Source organism: Myodes glareolus, chromosome 9 (assembly GCF_982192425.1).
Source record: "Myodes glareolus chromosome 9, mMyoGla1.1, whole genome shotgun sequence".
Lineage (NCBI taxonomy): Eukaryota > Metazoa > Chordata > Mammalia > Rodentia > Cricetidae > Myodes > Myodes glareolus.
In genome coordinates, this window is record NC_142034.1 from 24,810,394 (window position 1) to 24,828,911 (window position 18,518).

Genomic DNA, 18,518 nt, shown 5'->3' on the forward strand with positions numbered 1-18,518 from the left:
TTATTTTTTTAGCTCAGAAGGAACTGTACCCAGAAGAGAGAAAACACAGGGTGGATTCACTTTCTAATGGCTTGCTCTTGTGGTTCCCACGATATCATTCAAGAACTGCCCAAACCCCTCCTAATGACCTCATCACTCTGAAAGGTCTCATCAGTGGGACACTTAGGGCCAGAGTGTAGCATGAGATTCTGAGGGGATCAACCTGAAGAAAATTGGAGATAATGTTAAATGAACCTTTCCTGGTGCTGGCCTGCTGGTCCACATCTACTTCATGAGCAAGCATCTTTTTTTTTTTTTTTTTTTTTTTTTTTTTTTTTGATTTTTTGAGACAGGGTTTCTCTGTGGCTTTGGAGCCTGTCCTGGAACTACAGGCTGGTCTCGAACCCACAGAGATTCACCTGCCTCTGCCTCCCGAGTGCTGGGATTAAAGGCGTGCACCACTGCCGCCCAGCCAGAGCATCTCTTTCTTTTTAACATTTGTGTAGTGTGTGTGCCATCACAAATGTGTGAAGGTCACAAACATGCATTTTGGGAATGGGTTTTCTCCTTCCACTGTGTGGGTTCTGGGGATAGAACGTCCATCTCAGGCTCAGTGGCAAGTGCCTTTACCCACTGGGCCATCCTACCCACTGGGCCATCTTTCCAGCTCAAAATAGGTGTTTCAGGTGTTCTGTTTTCTATTGATCCAGGATGGACAGCTGAAGTCACCTGCCTAGGGTCACACTAATGAGTGGCAGAATCCAGACAAGAATGCCAGTTCTGCTTCACAGTCTAGCTCTTAGCCACCATCTCCTTAAGGATAAATGATGTCTGGATAAAACCCTTTGTTTTCTTTTAAACTTTTCTCTGCATAAGCAGCACGGGGAATCTTCTGGAGATGCTGGCTCTGACTCTGCAGGTTGGGGCTGACCAAGGTCACTGCACTCTCCTGCCTCCCCTCCAGCCCTCTTCCTGCTGGCCTGCCTGCCTGCCTTTTCTTGTTTATTTACAGGTTTCCCTTTTTACCTCTGGCTGTCCTGTAACTCACTCTATAGCATAGGCTGCCCTTCAACTGGTAGCAATCCCTCTGCCTCAGTTTCCCAAGTACTAAAATGACACAATGAGACCCTGCATCTGGCTTTTTTCTTTTCTTTCATTTTGAGACAGGGTCTCACTGGCTGGAATGGGACTTCATATGTAGCCCAGGCTTCCCTGAATTCATAGGGAGCTCCCTGGCTCAACCTCCTGCGTGTTGGGATTAAAGGGGTGCACTACTACACCTGGCCCACAACGCTGCATTTCCAATGGGCTCCCAAGCGACTCTGCTGTCGCTGTTCCAGGAACATTTTGAGTAGCTGGGATCTAGAACACATTCCGGGTGGGTCTGTAAACCCTCATGGACTGGGGTGATTGAGAGCCCGCTTCTCAGCATCACTTCCCCGGTTGGCCCCAGCCGCCTAAGTGCTATGCTAACAAGCCTGGCAAGTCAAGCTCTCCTGCCAGCCCTGCGGGTGCCCTTGGTTGCTTGCCCAGCATCCCTGTCAGCCAGTTGGCTGGCAGGTGAGAGGATGATTGTGACAGCTTAGCTGGAGTTCCTTTCCAGAAACATCTTTAAGCTCAGCCAAAGTCAATCCGGTGCCACTGTCAGAGTGAAGAGCCTGCAGGGTCTCGGGGCGTCGTGAGCACCGAGGGAGAGGAGCCCTTGCTGTGCAGATCCTGGACTGCAATGTGGGGGGGTGGCGTTTGAGGAGGCGGTCTGTGCTGTCAAGACATTTCGTGGAAAGGCCCAGCAAATTCATCTAAGAAGTCGCGCTTATGGGACACCTGCTGTGGGCACTGAGCCGAGAGCTTTCTGTTTGTCCTGTTCTGTGGAATGCTTTCAAGGCTGCGGCACTGGAGAAGGGACTGGAACCAGAAAGAAGGGTGATGCTCCTTCACCAACCATCGTCACGTCTGCGTTTCGAACTTGGATCAGGCTGACACCAAAGCCCGCACACTTGATGGTGGAGCAGTGGTTTTTCAAATGACGCCCCCACGGAACCCTAAGAGTTCCCGGAGATGTCCCCGTGGGCTGCTGTGGGATGGAGGGTGCTGGAGAAGGCACCAGAAGGTACAGAGTGGCTTCGCTGGGCTGTGGTGTAAGTGCTGAGCTGCCACGGAAGGAAGAAAACGTCGGAGCTCACCCCACTGCCTGTGAAACAGGAAGATGATTGGCCAGGGCTTTGTGATGTGTCATGGAAGCTGCCTCCTTCACTAGACTTCCTGACCCTCTTTGAGGTGTCAAACCAGTACTGCCCCAGTCCCTGCACCTGGGGACTACCTTCTGGGGTAGTAAACAGCAGGTTGTACACAGTGATGGCCTGTGCTTTCTGAATAAGACACACAGGGGCTGGAGAGATGACTCAGTGGTTAAGAGCATTGCCTGCTCTTCCAAAGGTCCTGGGTTCAATTCCCGGTAACCACATGGTGGCTCACAACCATCTGTAATGAAGTCTGGTGCCCTCTTAGGGCCTGCAGACATACACACAGACTGAATAAGATACACACACAATATTGATACAATATTAACTATAAATCATTACAGGAAGACTGACTAGGGCTTGCTTTCTTACCCCCGTTTCCCTCTGTCTGACTGCTCTGCAATCTGTAACCATGCCTCCTATTTTTGTAATCTAAAATGGCTGTATTCATTCTAGCCATCACATCTGCATCCTATTTGGACCCGGTGAGGGCACAGAGTTCTGCTGCTCTCCGTTTGGAGCAAGGAGACATGCGGCCCTCTTCAGCGCTGGATTGTCATGGCGTGAGGACACCTTGATGACCAAAGAGCTCTGTGTATCTGTCCTCCCCGGACCCTGCCCCCTGCTAGACTCCCAGTCACTGGCTGACGAGCTCTTCCTCGTTCTCCCAAAGCATCACTTTCTCAGATAAGAGCTTAGGGAACCAAGGTGGCAGTCTGTGTCTGGGGTGTCCTCACGGGGAATGTTCTCCGTGGACTCAGACTCCCAGAGCCACTGATGGCTTCTGTGTCACCTGCCATCTGGAGTGAAGGGAGGTGACATTACCTACTGGAGCCACGCCGTGCTTCTACAGCATGACTCAGGACCATGCGCTTTAAAATGGCTCAACCGTGCCACAATTTCAGGTACTGGTAATGAGGTGCAAGGGACTCTGTCCCCAACATGAGAGGCATTTGATGTAGCTTTTTGAGATGGTTTCACTGTGTTGGCCAAGGCTGCCCTGAATCACATGGTCCTCCCACCCCAGCCTTCTGAAGATCTGGGGTTCCCAGGGTGTACCACAGCACCAGGTGATGTGAGAGATTAGGGAGGTATCCCAGGTCACCTTCTAGTGAGACAGCTGCCAAGGGACCCAAGGGACAGCAGACAGCCCAGATTACATACCTACATGGAGTCAAATCATAGACCGTGATCCGAGGCCTTAATTTCCCTGCTTAGAAAATAGAGGGCTAGGTGTGGTGGCGCACGTCTTTAGTCCCAGTATTCGGGAGGCAGAGGCAGGTGGATCTCTGAGTTCGAGGCCAACCTGGTCTACAGAGTGAGTTCCAGGACAGCTTGGGCTACACAGAGAAGCCCTGTCTCGAAAAACAAAACAAAAGAAGAAAGAAAATGGGCCTCTGGAATGACTGGCAGTGCTGCCTGTGAAATTCCAGCTGGTTTCTGTGCCCACACCACGAATACTGCCTGCCCGTCTTTCTCCCTCCCATTTCCCAGCTTCACCCTGACGTGGCCCTTTGCTATGCCCGAGTGTCCCCTTCCCCTAAGCTCCATCTGGTCCCTCTTACCACCTAGTATTCCTCAGCCAGGACACTGGATAGGTGTAACTCCTGGCTTTGAAGAGCCACCTGTGCCAGGAGAAGGGGCAGGTGAGGGGCTGTGTGGGGCCTGAGGGTGACTTTGTGTGGTGCCATTTGGTGTAGTAATCTCTGGCAAACCATTGTACTGGTGTTGCCGGGGCCTGAGCAGAGCCTTGTCAGAGCTACCTACAATCCTCACCGAGATTCTCCCTGCTCTCTGGGAGTGGCTGGCTCTTGGAGAAAATTGAAGCCCGAGAGGTCACTGTGGTTGAGGTTATAATTTACCTGTGTCCCTAAAAGGCAGTAGGGCTAAATTTCAGTCCCCATGGGGAGGTATTATGAGAGTGGGAACTTAATCCACCATGAAGAAGTGGGGCCCTTGGGAGGTGAGGTTTTCTCTGTGTTACAGCTCTATCTGTCCTGGAACTCACTCTCTAGACCAGGTTGGCCTCAGGGTCACAGAGATCAGCCTGCCTCTGCCTCCCAAGTGCTGGGATTAAAGGCCTGTGCCACCATTGCCCAGCGACCCTGCAGGCTTTATAAGAGGAAGAAGCCCATTACGGTGGCCTGTATTGGTAATCCCAGCACTTAGGAGGCTGACACAGAAGGCTCATGAGTTCAAGGTCAGCCTGAGCTGCATGGACAGACCCTGTTTCTTTCCATACATACATATGTGCATAAGTACATGAGTATACATGCATGTGTATGCATGCACATGTGTGCGTGTCAGCATGTGTATGTTTTTACATGTGTATGCAAACACCTGTACACCTGCATACACGTTTATACTTATGTATGTGGTTATATGTCTGTGTGCATTTATCTGTACATGTGTGCATCAATGCACATGTTTCTTTGTATGTACACTTGTATAATGTGCATTAGTGCATGGGTACACACATCCTTGTGCACACCTATGCGTGAATATATATGTGTGTGGTGTGTCTAACTTTGCGTACACCTGTGCCTTGTTCGGATGTAGGTGTGTACATGTGTGCATGTATACATGTTATCATTCATGTGCACATGTGTATAGCAGGTACAGGGAGGGGGAGGGGGAAGGATCAGACTACCACCATCTTTAGGTGACAGGCACCAGAGACTTAAGGGGCATCCTTCCAACATGTCATCAAGGACTTGAGCCGCATCCATCTCTGAACTTCTCCATCCTTAAGATGTGGTGCTTGCCCTCAGGCTTACAGTGTGGTTGCCAGTGCTCCAGCCATCGTGTATGCATGTCAAATAGGATAAGGAAAAGGAAAAAACCCTAGCAGGGCCAAGTTATTGAACTTCCTTCAGGAGACTCCATTAGGACCTCAGCTGCCAGTTGTTTGTGTTCTGTTTTACTGTTGTTTGCTGGATGAACTGCCTCCTACAAGGTCCCCTTAGTAAAGAGGAATTGGGAATGGATGCCGGTGAGGCAGCCCCAGTTCCTGCCCTGCAGGGCCTTGTACACTGTGGTAAAAGGCCTGACTCATTCCTCTGGCTGGGTGCCATAGTGTCTTAGGCAGGGCAGTGACAGGGAGAGAGGCAAACCCTCCAGGTTGTCCCCACTGACCCAGAGCAGCATACGACTGTGGGCACCTGAATTCATTTTCGGCCACTAGAAAGCATTTATTCTCCCTCACGCCTAGAGACCGAAGCCACTCTCTCTCTCTCTCTCTCTGGAGGCCCTGGGAAGGGCCTGTCCTTGCAGCTCCTGGTGATTCCTGGCCTAGGAACATCTGTCCAGTCTCTCTATGGTCACATGACTTCCTGTGCCTCCTCATTTTCTCGGCCTGGCCCTCTCTTTCCGACAATAAAGACAGCAGCCCTTAGATCAGGGCTTCCCTAAGCCAGGGTGACCTGGCGATCCCTTGACTCTACTTACCTGCAGAGACTGCTTTCCAGGGAGGGCCCCCTCTAGATACCAGGAAATGGGCCTGAATACCCCTGTAGGCAGGCTGGGCCACCTTCCGCCCCTGTGCCCAAGGACGGGACATCAGAGCTTGCTTGTCATTCCTTCCTTTTGCTGTCTGCCAGGACTTTAACCTTCAGGGAGGCAGGTTTATTTCCAAACTCTCAACCCACCGTGGACCCGGACTCCTCACTAGTCTCTCAGCCATTGGAGGGCCACTGTGCCCCAAACACAGTTTGCTGGCATTTCTTTTGTCACTCTCCTGGGTACCAAGCCTTGCACATGTCCTACCACTGAGTTATGCCCCAAACTTGGTTTTATTTGTGTTTATTTTTTATTTTGAGGCAAAGTCTCAATAAGTTACCTGAGCTGACCCTGACTCTATGAACCTCTGGCTGGCCTTGAACTTGTCACCTTCCTGCCTCAGCCTCCCAGGTTCCTGGTACTCCACCTACGTTCCACCATACCTGACTCCTGCATACTTCTTGCGCACTGATGAACAGTGAGGGAGAAACCTTGGTCCCCAGCTGCAGAGGTGACTCCCTTGTTCGCAAATATTAGGAGGAAACAGTTGTTAAGCCAGCACAGCGGCTCATGCCTGAAATCTCAAGCACTTGAGAGGTAGAAGCGGGAGTGAATGTCAGGAGTTCAAGGCCATCCTTGGCTACAAAGCAAGTTCTAGACCAACCTGAGCTACATGAGACACTGTGTTAAAAACAACAAAATGTCAGACTGAATAGCATCTAAATTTGATTTCATTTTTTCACAGAGACCAGATTCCCTGGAGCTAGAGTGGTAGGCAGCTGTGAGCTCTGCCATGTGGGTGCTGGGAGCTGAACTCTGGCCCTCCGCAGGAGCAGCAGGCCCTCTTAGTTAAGAGTGAACCATCACGCCAGCCCAAAGCTGACCTTTATTAAACTGTTATTTTGTTTGAAACGGGGATGCAGAGAGACAAGCTGCTGGCTTGCCATAGCAGGTGGTCCCAGCAGAACCTCCCATGTTCCTTCTCTCCAAGCCCACTCCAATCCTAAGCCTCCAAAATGTGTTCAGAGGGTGTCGCGTGTCAGAATCAGTCTGTGCTCTGTAGGTGCTCAGTGCCCGAGGCCCCAGCTCCTGCTCCCACTGGGCTCAGGCCAAGGGCTGGTTGGGCAGCTGGCAGCTCGACAGGAAGAACATGGCCGCTCTGCTGTGTCTGAAGCTTGATTAATGACCCATGATGCAGGGCATCACTGTACCCGAGGTGGCCTCGGGAGCCTCTGACCTCGCTGCTGTTGCCACTAGGCCTCCTGTGAGGTGTTCTTGGGCCAGCTCCAGAAGTACTGAGACGCAGCCCAGCTCGCTAGCTTTCCCATTCTTTCTGCCAGCCACTTCCCTGGCCTGCTATCAGCCCTGGTCCCAGATGCTCCTCCGAGGGAGACTGTGGAACATACCCAGCCCGCTGTGGTATCCCCATCAGCCACATAGGGAGATGCTAAATTACCCCTTGAGGAACTCCTGGCTTCTTTCTTCTTTCACTCCATCTGGTAACCGCAGCGAGAGCATTGTGGCTCTCTGCTCTGCTCATGCCCGCGGCTGAGTGTTCCGTTGTCTGTGTCCTGTCTCCTCCGTCAGACCAGCAACTCCCCGAGACCAGAGGCTGCCTTCTCCCTCGGACATCTAAGACCTCTTTGTAGTTGTTTTTCACTTTTTTCCTGGGACAGGTCAGAGATTATGTGTCCCTTGTGGTCTGGGCATGCTTCTTTTAGGCAAACGCTGTAGCTGCGTTTTTCTCCGCCATGTCCCCAGTGCTGAACTTGGCCTTTGTCATGCTCTGAAACATTCAGGGTTACAGAAAAAGCCTCTGGTTTGTCTGGGCAGGACAGAGCTGAACCCAAATGGAGCAAGTGTGGATTTGGCTGAGGCCAGATCTGTTGAGGAATGACTGAGGACTGTGCTTTCCAGGGGTGTTCCGGAGCTCCTGGGCCTAAAGTGGTGGCTCCCGTGCTCTGGGCCAGAGGATTGGGGAATTCTGGGTAGGGAGGGGCAGAGGGTGGGGACCAGTTTACCTGGCTTATTACACCTGCTTTGGGGTCTATCTCTGTCCCCCGCAGGAGGACAACCACAACTACTATGTGTCCCGTGTCTATGGCCCCGGTGAGCGTCGCAGTCGGGACCTGTGGGTGGACATGGCCGTGGCCAACCGGAGCCACGTGAAGGTCCACAGGATCCTCTCAAGCTCTCACCGGCAGGCTTCGGTGAGTGCCTAGGCCTACCAGGACAGCCTGGGCTGGGAGACTGGGGGCTAGGCCAGCAGTGGCTGCCCGGATGTGGACATGGTTATGGCCTGAGGTCTGTAGGTACAGTCAGAGAACATTCAGTGCGGGCACCCAGCTGTAGTCCTAGGGGGTCTGACCCTGGATATGCTGGTGTCCACATTGTTCAGACAAGTCTGGAGCAGGGAGGGTGACCAGCATTTGGCTGGCAGCTCCACCCATGGGGACTTTCTCCTGTCCCTGCAGAGAGTGGTCTTGTCCTTTGATTTCCCTTTCTACGGGCATCCTCTACGGCAGATCACCATAGCAACTGGAGGTAAGGAAAAACCAGTGAGGCTGGGGAAGGACTTGGAGGTCTCATCCTGACTCAGAGAGGCTGTTGAGGGACTCACGAGAGACAGGAGCATAGGTGGGCTAGGGAGGCAGTCAGGGAACGTCCCGCTCAAATCGGGTGGCCTGTGTGTGTGCTGTGTGCTGGCCTGCATGTATGTGTGCGTGCTTGCCTGCATGTGTGTGTGCATGCACCCATCCCGCTGGACCAACATGGTCAGTATACATAGCTCTGGGGTCTCCACTTCTGAGTCTGAGCCCGAGGAAGCAAGGACCAGGGCCCCTGCTGGTATGAGGAGTTTCTTTGATTTCTGTCACGTTCATTCTATTTCCCACTTCCCCAAAACTGGGGAGGGTGGGAGTCAGTTCCCCTTCCTTCTCCTACTCAGAGAGAAGGGACAAGCATTCGCTAGTCTGAGCCATTTTTCTATCTCACCAAGTCCAGAGCCTGCTGGGTGGGGAAGGGGATGAGGCCACAAGGCTCACTTCAAGCTCCTGCCAGTGGGAGAAAAACAAACAAAAACCCTAGAGGCAGCCCCTTGAGCCATTTCTGGTGGCACCCTTAAACCTCTCTCCCTCAGGATTCATCTTCACGGGTGATGTGCTCCACCGGATGCTCACAGCCACCCAGTACGTGGCACCCCTGATGGCCAACTTCAACCCTGGCTACTCTGACAACTCCACAGTTGCCTACTTTGACAATGGTGAGGTCTGATCTTAGAGTATATTTCACCTAATCCCGGGGTGTCCTGGCCTAGCCCCTTCCCGGGAGCCCTAAGCAGACTGCTGTCTTTCCATTCTGCCCTGTGCTGTCCTCTCACCTGTAAGGGTGGGAAGGGGATGGAAGCGCTGTCGCCTGGCATGGTTGAGTAACGCCTCCCCAGAACCTCCCCTCCTTCCCTCATCAGCCTCCACACACCTAGGAGACAGACATTTCCACTTTTCCTTTTGTCTCCAGAGGTCAGGATAGTCAAGAAAGAAGGGGTACACACACGGTAAGGGATGAGCAAGTTAGGGACCTCTGTAGCTTGAAAGCCAGGCTGGTGCTGTGGCTGCCCAGTTCCTGCTTCTCAAACTCACAAATGGCCCCCTTCTCTGACTACCGTGTCTGCTGGGTCCCCTTGCACTAGCCAGGTCTCTGTTCTTCTCCCCAGGGACAGTCTTTGTGGTTCAGTGGGACCATGTTTACCTCCAGGGCCGGGAGGACAGGGGCAGCTTCACATTCCAGGCAGCCCTTCACCAGGATGGCCGCATTGTCTTCGGCTACAAAGAGGTGAGCAAGTTCTAGAGCCTCTCGCTTATCCAGCAAATCTTTATAGCTGATATGCAGTGTGGGAGGCCCAGGGCTTGGTGCCAAGACAGCTCCGGGCTTGTCTGTGGACCTGGGGCTTAGGCAGCTACAAGTCTCATCAAGAGAGATGATTACAGACTGGAAATGCCATATTGATTAGTGCCCCCACATAAAAGCTTCTGGTGCTAATAACCGGTGTGGGGATCTTCACAGTGTCAGGGGCCAGGAGAAGCCTCCCTGAGGAAAAGAGTTGAGAGTCCCAGGATGAACAGGAGTGAAGGAAGAAAAGAAGGAAAGTGCTTTTCAGGGTTTCTGTTGCTGTGAGGAGACACCGTGGCCACAGCAACCCGTGTAAAGGAAACCATTTCACTGGGATGGCTCACAGTCCTTTATTGTCATGGTGGGAAGCGTGGCGGCATGTAGGCAAACATGGCGCCGGAGAGGTAGCTGAGAGTTCTTACACCTTGACTCACAGAAAACAGGAAGTGATCTGTCTCACTGGCTGTGGCTTGAGCATATATGAGACCTCAAAGCCCCCCTCCACAGTGACACACTTCCTTCAACAAGACCACACCTCCTAATAGTGCCACTCCCTTTGGGGGCCATTTTCTTTCAGACTCCACAAGGGTATTCAGGAGAGAATGGCCGACACAGAGGTCCCGTGGCAGCACAGAGCGGGGTCTACAGAAAGCACTAGAAGAAGTGAAGAGGAGGGGGACAGGATGGGACAGGGGAACAACCAGATGCACCTTTGGGAAAGGATACTCTGGCTCGAGAGTGGAGGACAGACTCTTGGAGAACAAGGGAATGCTGGGAGATGGCATGGGAAAGTGGCACTCTTAGGGAAGGGAGGGGGTCCCAGACAGATATAAGAGCCCTGGGCTAACCTCACAGTGTCTGGAGGTGGACGAGAAGAGGGGGAGACGAGAGTGAGAGGTTTCTGCACCCCATAAGCCTCTCTGCTGATGCGGCAATCCAGATCAGGCCAAATCAAACCGAATTCGAAAAAATAGATACAATGCTCTCGGATGATTTTCCAACCCCTCAGAGAGGAGACAAGAAAGAGAGACCAGAAAAACACCTGTCTGTTTTCTGTGGTGCAGTTTAAATACCTTGTGGAGTGGTCTTGAGCATCTCTGGCAGATTTCCTGAGATTGGCAGGGTTTGGTGAGAGATGGGAGAGGGGGCTTGGGGTGGGACTTCCACCAATATTTCAGACTCTTTGGGTATATAGATGCCAGGGGCTGGGGTGAAGCTTCCACTAACAGAGAGAAAAGAAGAGAGGCTGAGGGCAACTTCCGCCTGTGTGGAGCTGGAGGGTCCGTGTGGGAGGCAGCGTGAGTCCTAGAATCTGGTTCCAGGTGTTCACGTCCTCAAGCACTGAGCAGACCGCTGGGTGTGGAGCTCTGAGTGGGGACGTCGAGGCCACAGATGGTTCCAGGGGGTGGCAGGTGCCTCTTCTCCCCGCTGCAGATCCCTATGGCTGTCCTGGACATCAGCTCTGCCCAGCACCCTGTCAAGGCAGGCCTGTCAGACGCCTTCATGATTCTCAATTCATCCCCAGATGTACCAGGTGAGTTCCCATACCGTTACCTCCATGTTGGCTATTTTCCTCTTTCCTATGGCAAAATACCCAGCGAAGACAGTGTAAGGAATGTGGGTTTGTTCTGGCTGACATACACAGTCCATGTGGGGAGGGCGGGGAGGAAGCAGTGGGAGTGTGAGGTACTGGGCACGTGGAGTCCATAGTCAGGAAGTAGAGTGAGACGAAGGCTGGTGTTCAGTCCTGGTCCCTAGCCCATGTATGACACCACCCCATATCCCAGGCCATTCTCCCTTCCTTTCTCTGGAAAAGATGTGTCTCCCAGGTGATCCTAAATCTACTTAAGTTGATGATGGAGACAAATCCCCAAGCCCTCAGCATCCATGGACAATTGGTCCTAGGACTCCTGAGAGCTCTCAGTGTCCATGGCTGCTCAAAAGCACCCACTTCCTCCAAGCTCCTGTCCCTTTGTCATGTTATAATTTCTTAAGATCTTTTTCATGGAGAACTGTTTGCTGTCTTGGCTGAAGGTGTAGGGAGCTATCTTTGACCTCCCTAAAGCTGAAGTTTGGGGCTCCCCCTTGCTTCACGCTGTGTGACTCTAAGCGGGTCCCATTGTCATTTAAATCCCAGTTCTAATCCTAAATACTAGATTCAGGGCTGGTGGACAATAGTGCAACTCCCTATGGTGTGTCTGTTCTTAGAGCAGTTGTGGGGGACCTGGCACTTGGTTCAGTGGTAGAGTCCTTGTAGAACACGTGGATCTGGCACATGGCTCAGTGGTAGAGCCCTTGCATAACTGCAAGGCCCTGGATTCCATCCACTGTCAAGGCAATAGTGAGAGGCACATCGGTGCATTCCTTCTGAGGAGTCAGTGTCCTGCCTGTCTTCATTGAGGTTTGGTTTGGTTTGGTGTTTGAGACAGGGTTTCTCTGTGTAACAGCTCTGGTTGTCCTGAAGCAAGCACTGTAGACCAGGCTGGCTTCGACCCCACAGAGATCCGCCTGCCACTGCCTTTCAAGTGTTAGGATTATGAGTGTTCGCCGCCGCCACCTGGCTCTTCACTGAGTTTTAAAATGGGCCACATAACATGGGCAAGGCCTTGGGCTAACTCTCTTGGACCCCAAAAAATAATGTCACAGCCCCTGCTTTCAGGAGGTGGCTCTTCAGAGGCTACAATGTCAGGATCCTTTATGTCCGCTCCGCTAGGCAAACAGGGGATTCACTTGGATTAAGCTGAGTCGCAGTGAACCCCAGATGATTGTGGCTGAACCCCTTCAGGGAGAGCACTGTGGTCTGCAGAGTTCTGTTTCCCTGGATACCCCACTGTCCGAGCCCAGAATAGGAGGCTGCCTCTGTGCTGCACCCAGGGTCAGCTCATTTCTTCTTGAGATGACAGAATGGAACTCTGTTTTCCTGATAGTGAAGCTCTCCAGTCATCTGGGTGTAGTGACATGTGTCTGCAATGTCACCACTTTGGTGACAGGCAGGAGGTTAAGGAGTTCAAAGCCAGGCTGGGTTGCAGGAGATGCTGTCTCAGGAAACAGAACAAACATACAAGCAAAAACCCAAATAGTCTAGGGCAATGATCCAGTTGGTAAGTACTTACTAAAACCTGAGTTTAGATGCCCAACATCCACGTAAGTATCCCACCCCTCCCTCATGGAGTCACATGCCTGTAGTTGTAGCACTTAGGGGGCAGGCAGCTTTGAACTTGATGGACAGCTTAGTCTTGCCCGGAGCCCCAGGTTCAGTGAGAAACTATGTCTCAAAAAATGAGGTGGAGAGCAATAGAGGAAGACGCTGACCTTCTCATGTACACACACAAACCCATGGAGCAAGACGCTGACATCGGCCTCTGGGGTACTCATACATACACACAAACCCATGCACCCTACCCCCACACTCATACATACACACAAACCTGTGCACCCTACCCCAACACTCATACATACACACAAACCCATGCACTCCCACCCCACCCTCACACTCATACATATGCACAAACCCATGCACCCTACCACCACACTCATACATTCACACAAACCCGTGCACCCCACCCCACCCTCACACTCATACATACACACAAACCCGTGCACCCCCACCCCACCCCCACACTCATACATACACACAAACCCGTGCACCCCCACCCCACCCTCACACTCATACATACACACAAACCCATGCACCCCCACCCCACCCCACACTAATACATTCACACAAACCCATGCACCCCCCTACCCCCACAGAATGGAATATAATAAAGCAAACAAACAGCAGCAGCAAAGGATGAGCCAGCCACTGAGCCTTCTGTCTGGGGGAATCGCCATGTAGTCCTGCCGAGTAGGCTGGGGAAGGTTTTAGGAGGGACCGGGGAGCTTTGCTGGATTTGTTACCATTACTCCCTATGTAAACTGTCGCTTACACTGTGATCAGAGTCTGCAGAGCTGTGTGATGCGGAGAAAAGCCGCGTATGTCAGCAGCATCTGCTTGCAGAGGCCTCAAATCCTCCACGGTGGCCTCGATGCTCTTCAGCTGGCTGGAGACAGTGCCAAAGCACAATTCCCTTCACTTGCTTGTTGTTGTTGTTTTTCATTTGTTTTTGTTTTTGGAGACAAGGTTTCTCAGTCTGTGGACCAGGCTGACCTTGAACCTCTGTGGCCCGGTGGTGGTGGCACACACCTTCAATCCCAGCACTTCGCAGGCTGATTTCTGATTTCAAGACCAGCCTGGTCTGCAGGGTGAGTTCTTGCAGGACAGTCAGGGCTACAAAGAGAAACCCTATCTTGGAAAAGGATATTTCATGTAATTGTCAAAGCTGACAGATTGTGAATCAGTGTGAAGTGTCTGACGGCCAGATTATACAGGGCTCCAGACTGTAATATGAACTCTGGATGGCACCTGACTGGCCTCAGACAGCCCTAGAACACTGGTCCTCCTTTCCCAGAAAAGCCGACTCGAGGCCAGATGTGTGTCGGGAGCACGTGCCATATCTCTGTGCCAGGCGGTAACGGAGGAGGTGGAGGCCCCAGAGCTGACTGTAGAAGGGAGAGGCACCAGCCAAAGAGGATGTGGGAGGAGGGTTAGCCATCAAATCTGGCCCATTTTGACTTCTTACTCTCCTGATAAAGAATCTTTCATAGACAGAGCTGTTAAGTATTTTTTCCTTGGGCGACAAACCTCTCCGCCAAGGCAAATAATCCCAATGAGACCAAATCAGACCAAATTAAAAGATGCCCAGGTTTAATGGTTGCTAGGACTCGTGGGTGGCCTTCAGGGAAAACACGGAGAGGGGAAGAGAGAACCGAAAGACAGAAAACCGGGAGACCACACGTTCATCCTCTAGGGGACAGTTTAAATAGCCTGTGGGCGTGGTCTTGACCCTCCCTGGGGAGGGGTCACCATTTGGTGGGCTTTCTCGGAGGTGGAGTTTGGACTGAGGCAACTCCCAGGGAAGGGAGCTTTGAAATGGAACTTTCCACCCAACAAACATTTCATGATGGGAGCCAGGGGGCTTGGGTGAAGCCTCCCAACTAAACAATCCAGACTCTTTGTAGAAAGGGGTGCCAGGTGATGCTTCTGACCAAGCAAGAGCCTCTCATGATGCTGTGTTCCTGTAGTCCCAGCACTCAGGAGGTGGAGGCAGGAGGATGACCAGTTTAGGGTCATCTTCAGCTGTACTGTGAGTCCCAGGCCTGTCTGGAATTTGACGAATTTTATAGTGTTCTTCCTTGGAGAGTTTTCCCCCTTCAGGGCCGTTAGTCCTCTCTTCCATTTTTATCCTGTGGTTCCCAGTACTTGGCTCTTGGAGTCTTGGGTTTTTATTTTCTGCCCTTTCTTGGCAGTGATGAAGGACCTGTTCTGCTTCCTGCCCTGAGCTGAAAGTTCCTCAGGGTTTTCTGCCCCAGTTCTAATCCTGATTATTGACTAAATAACCAAATGAGCAAGGGATGGATGGATGGATGGATGGATGGATGGATGGATGGATGGATGGATGGATGGAGAGATCCACCATTGCACATTTTCAAACAATGGTTACAACATCTGGGATGACTTTTGTGGCTGGACCCTTCAGTGTCTACTAGCGGTGGCCCTCTTCCTCATCCTTCTGCCTTTTTCCTTGTCTCTCTCCCTCGCCTCAGCTTCCTTTCTCTCCTTCTGAGGCAGGATTGGATGTAGTCCAGGCTCAACTTGAATTTTATATAGTGGAAAGTGACCCCGAGCTCTGGGCCCTCCCGCCTCCACCTCCCCAGTCCTAGAATTACAGGCGTGCGCTACTGTCTTGACTGTAACCAGAGCAACGCTGGCCTGCAGGTGGCAGGTGTGGGAACAAACCGGGACAGGTGACCCTCTGCTCTGAGCCATGGTCAGGTCTGGATGGGGCAGCAGGCTTTCTGTGGACCTCAGGGTTTCTGCGTCTTGGAAAGCGGAAGCAGACAAAACAGAATATCTCAAACTGCCAGAAGTGTGGCTTGTGGCTTGAGGACTCCCCCATCCTGCTTCCAGAAAGCTGGCCAGGCAGATGGATGTCATTGTCACTGGCTGAACCCCACATGCTGGTGTAATAACCCAAAGGTAAATGACTCCGGTATGGAAATTCAGGATCCTGTTTATAAAAATAAAAATGTACCAAAGTCACACACTCAGACGGGTACAAGGTGGCAGTTGAACTGGACAGTCTTTTCCATTCAAGACAGATTTCTGAACGGCGCCCCACACACCCCTCCACACTACCATTCCCCTGCCCTGCTCACTGGTGTGGCTGTGCTTTCTCCCCAAGGACACCCAGCATCCCCTGGGTGCATCCGGTTCCAGGGCTCAGCCCTACTCTGCCCCGTCATCTAGTGGGCGCCTTGCAGTGTTCCGCCTTCCCTGGTCCCTGGTCTCTGTCCTTGGACTCGGCTTCCTTGACAAGTACCTGTCTCCATCTCTGCCCAGGTCCCATGTCACCTTCCTTCTGACTCTGTCTGAGCTCTGGCCTCCATCTTTGTAGGTAGGGAGTTCCTCAAATTCAGCTCTGTGCCTTCTTTGGGCTGTCTGACTTGCTGAGGCCCTCTGAAGATTCCCCTTCTGAGGTTTTCCGTCCTGATCTGTGGTGGGCGGACAGGAAGGGGCTTCTTATGGGCTGTGTCTGATGGTAGAAGAGGCAGGGCCATCTGTAATCTGTTCACTCACAGCCATTTCCTAACCCATGTTAGGTAGAGGGCCTTTGACAGGGAACTGGCAAGACAAATGCCAGACTGATGCTGTGCTCAGGGATCTTGAAGTCTAGGGGCAGGGGCCAGTGAGACAGGAATCTAGATATCGACGGAGCAGTATGACTGCATCAGTGATTCAGCCTGAGGGGGGATCCAGTCAGCTGAACCCTGAGGGTGGAGCCAGAAGAGGGAAGGAAGGTTGACATTAGATTTGAGGCTCAAAGGGGTGGCTGTACGAGAGATGGCTCCTGGAAAGAGTCGATAGGGATGGAACTGTCAAAGGCTCACTAGAATTTTCCATTCTCTATTTAGATGTTCCCAGGCCCTCAGGCCACCTTCTGGGCCTCAGTGTCCATCCAAACACACGAATGACAGGAAACTGCCTTCTTCTCCCCACTACCCATATCATCTCTTTCCCCATGACTAAGGGTCTTTTATCAAAAAAGCCCATATGGGGAAGGTTGAGCATGGTGTCACAGGCCTATAATCTCACCATTCAGAATCCTGAGTTCAAGGGTAGCCTGGTATAATGTGCGATCCTGTCCCCAAAACCATTAGTCTGTGTGGGTATGGGGATGTGGCCCAGTGGCAGAGTGCTTGCCTAGTATGAATAGATCCTAGGTTCAGCCCACTGCTCTAAAATACAATATTATATCTGTGTGCATGTATTTATATGCAAACATATTTGTCTATGAAGGTGGCTATTTGTTTTTTGTTTTATTTTGTTTTTTGTTTTTTTGAGACAGGGTTTCTCTGTATAATAGCCCTAGCTGTCCTGGAAATAGCTCTGTAGACCAGGCTGGCCTCGAACTCAGAGATCTGCCTGCCTCTGCCTCCTGAGTGCTGGGTTTAAAGGCATGTGCCGCCACTGCCAAGCAGAAGGTGGCTATTTATATGTCTGTGTATGTGTGTGCATAAGTGGATGCACTGTGGGTTGGTAGGGGTGAGAGGTTTATTCCCATGCGCAAGACCTCATTTCCAGAGTTTGGTTTTGTTGTTTTTGTTTGTTTGTTTGTTTGTTTTTTAGAGACAAGGTCTCTCTACATTGCCCTGGCTGCCCTGGAACTCACTATGTAGAGTAGGCATGGACTCAAACTCACAGAAATCTGCCTGCCTCTGCTTCCCAAAGCCATGCACTACTATGCCTGGCTGCATTTTCTTGATTCATGATTGATGTGGGTGGGGCCGCCCCTGGGCAGGTGGTCCTGGGTTCTCTAGGAAACCCAGGTTGAGTAAACCACGGGGAGCAAGCCAGTAAGCAGCTCTCCTCCATGGCTTCTGCATCAGCTCCTGCATCCAGGCTCCTGCCCTGCCCTCCCTCAGTGACAGGAGGGTGACAGGAAGCAGTGAGATGAAGCAGCCCCTGTCCTCCCCAGGTTGCTTTTGGTCATGGTGTTTTATCACAGCAGTGGAGACTCTCAGACACTAGAAAACAAACACACCATCATCCAAGTTTTAGATGCTGGTATAATTGTTTACTTTCAAAGACAGTTACGCAAATGTTCCCTTCTGTCTCTTTTGGAAACACCGGTAAGGATGGTGAAAGCAGGTGCCAGAGCGTTTGCACCTCAGGAATCAGCCAGAACTCATGTACTCTCCCCTGCGGAACACTCCCCTGCACACACACTGCACACACACCCGGGGGACCTTCTGGAGCTTCCCTAGCCCCAGGACCTGGGGCTGTTTGTGTGCTTTTGAGACAAGGTCTTACTATGTGGCCCTTGCTGGTACTCACTATACAGCCTAGGTTCCTCCCACTCATAGCGATCTTCCTGGCGTAGCTCCCTGGGTGCTGGGATTGCAGGCATGTACCAGGATGCCTAGCTGAGTTCTGTGTTTTAAGTCTGCCCTTCGGATTAAAAAAAAAAAGCTACCCGTCTTTGAGCAAATAATACACATAGATGATAGCATACAGAGGACACATACATGATACAGATAGAGAACACACAGCGTCCCCTTGTTCTCATCTTCCTCTAAAATGCAGTGAGCAGTGGCTGCTGCCCACCAACTCCAGAAGGGCGCCACGGCAAATGAGATGGCCCAGATTCGGGAGCTCAGGGGTGGCCGTCACATTGCTGGGGGCTCAAGATTTTTAGCAGGTGCCCACACCTAACATATCGTATGAGTAACTGAAGGTATTCATGGTGGTGCAGGGCTCTTGTGCAATTTTCCCCTTCGACTGCAGAAGGTGTTTTCTATTTGAGGCTGTGA

The 18,518-nt window shown here is 51.8% G+C and overlaps 1 protein-coding gene across 1 annotated transcript in view; it reads left to right on the forward strand.

Moving 5' to 3' along the window:
- Plxdc1 (plexin domain containing 1) overlaps nucleotides 1-18,518 on the forward strand; it is a 54,669-nt gene that overhangs the window by 16,118 nt on the left and 20,033 nt on the right. Inside the window, exons 3-7 of the mRNA XM_048450851.3 lie at nucleotides 7,784-7,927; nucleotides 8,192-8,261; nucleotides 8,857-8,979; nucleotides 9,430-9,548; nucleotides 11,040-11,139. Coding sequence (XP_048306808.2) covers nucleotides 7,784-7,927; nucleotides 8,192-8,261; nucleotides 8,857-8,979; nucleotides 9,430-9,548; nucleotides 11,040-11,139 — 556 coding nt within the window. The remainder of the gene's footprint in view (nucleotides 1-7,783; nucleotides 7,928-8,191; nucleotides 8,262-8,856; nucleotides 8,980-9,429; nucleotides 9,549-11,039; nucleotides 11,140-18,518) is intronic.